Source organism: Myotis daubentonii, chromosome 18 (genome assembly GCF_963259705.1).
Source record: "Myotis daubentonii chromosome 18, mMyoDau2.1, whole genome shotgun sequence".
Classification (NCBI taxonomy): Eukaryota; Metazoa; Chordata; class Mammalia; order Chiroptera; family Vespertilionidae; genus Myotis; species Myotis daubentonii.
This window is the reverse complement of record NC_081857.1, coordinates 24,287,690-24,291,326: the sequence shown is the minus strand read 5'-3', so window position 1 is coordinate 24,291,326 and position 3,637 is coordinate 24,287,690. Positions and strand designations below refer to the sequence as shown.

Here is a 3,637-nt window from a genome sequence, read left to right as displayed (position 1 = left end):
AAGCCTTAACTAGGTTAGAAGATAAGACTGGGTGATTTGAGTCTTGGTTCTGCCCACTAGATCACCTTGGTAAATTCACTTAACCTTTCTGAACTCAGCTTTCTCATCTATAAAATGGGAAACTCCACAATAATAACTCTTACCTTAATACTTATGGGAAGTCAATGAAAATATAGTATGTAAACTAAACTAAAACATGCCAAATAGGTGGCATTTACATTTACTAGTTAATAATTATAATACCTATTTTCACCAATGAACAACCCAACTAAGCATTCTGGATTTTTCATGGATTATTTTTAAATAATGTCCCCATTGTCAACCCAAGTTGCCTTGTCAGGCCTGTCCTACTTTAGGGGTCAGAAGATGCCACCAGTAACAGATCAGGTAACCATGGAGGTTCCAGTCCTGCTCTCCCTTTAAGGTGGTGACTGGTATACCACTTTCTAGATGAGAAAACTGAGGCTCAGGTGTTGAATAACTGGCCCAGGATCGCCCTGGATCCAGTGAGGGGGCCTCACTGACTGGGCTGCCCACGGCCACTGTCCAGGCTGAAAGCTGGAGGGCATAGACTCCAGTCCTGCTCAGAGTGGGCAAGAAGCTCTTCCCCGTGTTCAGCTCCCTGTAAACCACCCCTCCCACCCTCACACATCTCCAGATGCCCAGGCTCCTGGGTGGGAGAACTGAGCCCATCTGGGCAGCCCCAGGATCACAGGGTGGGAGGAGGGGAGAGGGAGCAGGTAAGTCTCTAAATATGCATGCTGGATTGCTGGCTAGCAACAACCAGAGTGACAACAGTCTCCAAATATTTAAAATGTGTGAGTCCTCAGGATGGAGGACTTTTTTTTAGCCTGGAGTGAGGAAGAAGGCAAGGTGGTGGGGCTGGTGAGGAGCCAGAGTGCAGGACTCAGGAGGGAAAAGGAACCTGGAAGTCAGGCCCAGAACCACTTTCCCTCACTCTGCCTCAGTTTCTCCCCTTATAAAGTGAGGAAGGTGGACTGAATATTACTCTCAGGTTTGCCCAATTCCACTATTCTTCAGACAGCAGGGCACTGTCTGTCCGTCTCCTGTGAGCATATCAAGCACTAGGGTATCGCAACCATGCCATGTGGCTTCCCATCATTCCTGGCTTCCCTGCCTCTGCACTGTCGCTGGTTTCCCGGGACTGCAGGGTGAGAAGACTCAGCCTAGACAGTGAGGGGTGGAATGGATGGAGAGGGGTGTCCTGGGAAGGATGCAATCCTGGTTCTGGAAAGGGTGCTGCCTGAAGCCGTTTTTCAAGGTGAGATCCACTGAGCCCAGGCCCAACCCCCAGACAGCTGTGCAGAGTCCCTAGCAGAAGACCTGGGGCTATGCCGTCCTGCCCCACTGACAGGATTTCCTTGCAGCCCTACACAGGGGGCAGCCCCTCACATCCAGAGGCCAAGGAGAGGCTGCAGCAGCCCTGGGCGCCCAGACACAAAACCACTACCCTGAGCCATCGGTCTTTCCACACGCAGGACCCCAGCAGCTCCCCCTGGCACCTCTTCTGTTGCGGCCTCAGCCCGTTTTCCCAGGGAAGACCACACAGTCGGGCTTTCCTTCTAAATTAAATTTCCAAAAGGAAAATGTCTCATTCAAAACTCATCACCATTCCTAGTAAAGAGCTCCTGCACCCACTCTCCAGTCATTCTACTGAGCCTCCCTCATGCCCAACATGCCACCCAAGCTCCTATTCCTTGGTCTACCCAGACCGCCATTCCAACTTCTGCCTGTCTGTCCCTGCCCTCCTGTGTCTGATGCCACCCCTTCATACACAGCGCCTTATCCTGAACCTCAGAATTCAGAAGGTTTTCAGGTGTTAGGGAGGCAACAGGACACCGCTTATCCCCCTGGTATGCAACAGCCCTGCCAGGTCCAGGCCAGCTCTCTGCACCAGGCACATGAATCCACCTTCAGGAAGGACCATGAATATTCTCGCATAACGGAATAAATAAAAGATTATAAATAGCCTCAGCTCAGGGCTGGTTTTGCCTCCAAATGAGCTACACAGTCACGCTGGATAAAAGAGTGAGGGCCTCGCTGCCAGTCCTGGCCTCACCTCCCTACGTGGCCACAGAGTCCCTGCTGCTCATCTGCTCAGAGACCCCTACTGCCCCTGGAAGGCCACATCCTGCTCCCTCCTTCCCTCAGCGGCTCTTCCCCAGCAAGTGCCAGGCTCCTGGGCCTCCCTGGCATCTCATTCATGGACTCCACTGAGCAGGAAGCTAGGGGTCGTCTTCCTGTGGCACACGGGTTTACATTTGTGGGTGATAAAGGGGCTCTACGGAAAGTAACCTCAGTGATCTGATCATAAATTCCTCACTGGAAGGTCAGTGTGGGCAGCCATGCCGCAGGCCTACAACTTCTTTACTGAAAGGTTACCTTGGGGCGAGGCTTCGGAAGAGCCTCCCTCTTGCAACTCGGCCGCCAACCTGCCATCCAGACTGAGGAAGATCCGCAAACTTCGGGGCCACGTGAGCCACGGCCACGGCCGCATCAGCAAGCACAGGAAGCACCCGGGGGGCGGCGGGAATGCTGGCGGCCTGCATCATCACAGGATCAACCTCGACAAATATCACCCAGGTTACTTTGGGAAAGTTGGTATGAGGCATTACCACTTGAAGAGGGACCAGAGCTTCTGCCCAACTGTCAACCTTGATAAACTGTGGACCCTGGTCAGTGAGCAGACACGGGTGAATGCTGCCAAAAGCAAGACTGGAGTGTCTCCCATCATTGATGTGGTGCGATCGGGCTACTACAAAGTTCTGGGGAAGGGAAAGCTCCCAAAGCAGCCTGTCATTGTGAAGGCCAAGTTCTTCAGCAGAAGAGCCCAGGAGAAGATTAAGGGTGTTGGTGGGGCCTGTGTCCTGGTAGCCTGAAGCTACATGGAGGGGAGTTCATTAAAATGTCCAAGTACTTTTGAAAAAAGAAAAAAAAAGAAAAAAAGAAAGGTTACCTTGGCCAAAAGCAAGCTCTGCCCATTGTTTCTGCGCATCTAGGTGAATGCCTCTTTGCAATGCCCCCTTTCGGACCCCTTCTCTAGAGCATGACCACCCCCCAGAGAGTACCCTGTAACCCCAAACCCCCCTTGCTTCCTCAGCCACCTTTATGGAATCTTCCTTGTGTTCTCTCCTGAATCTCAAATGCATAAAAGAAACAGCAAAACTGTTATTCTCAGAAGCAGTTTTCTCAGTCTGTTAAGATCTTGCTTCCAGGTATAGCCTCTGTTTGACTCAAATTTTTACAAAAGTTTTCTACAGCTTTGGACATTTAGTCAACACATTAAAGGTGGGTCAGGTGAAGATGGTGTTGGTTGGGACAGAATAATCGTTGGAGGAGACTAAGGAAGATGCCCGGCACACCAAGCGGTCAGTGTTCACCCAGGTGTTGCCTGCATGGTGGACGAGGGTGTGCGCCCTGTCCTAGGAGCACAGTTACAGCTCCTTTGGGGAATAGCACACAATATGCAAACTAGAATGGTATGAGGACAGGGCCAAGTATCCTATGGTGCTTTTGTGGAAATTATAACCTCCCCCCTCCCACACACACACACACACACACTCCAGGCAAGCACAACAGAAGGCCCATGATCCAGATGATCCGCTGGTCAGTACCC

At 51.5% G+C, this 3,637-nt stretch overlaps 1 protein-coding gene across 1 annotated transcript; it reads left to right on the top strand.

Annotated features, from left to right (window-relative positions):
- The first annotated feature begins 2,366 nt into the window (after positions 1–2,366).
- LOC132221104 (large ribosomal subunit protein uL15-like) lies at positions 2,367–2,938 on the top strand. The gene has a single exon (XM_059675027.1). It carries the CDS (start codon positions 2,367–2,369, stop codon positions 2,898–2,900), a length of 534 nt encoding a protein of 177 aa, XP_059531010.1. The 3' UTR covers positions 2,901–2,938.
- Positions 2,939–3,637: the final 699 nt, after the last annotated feature.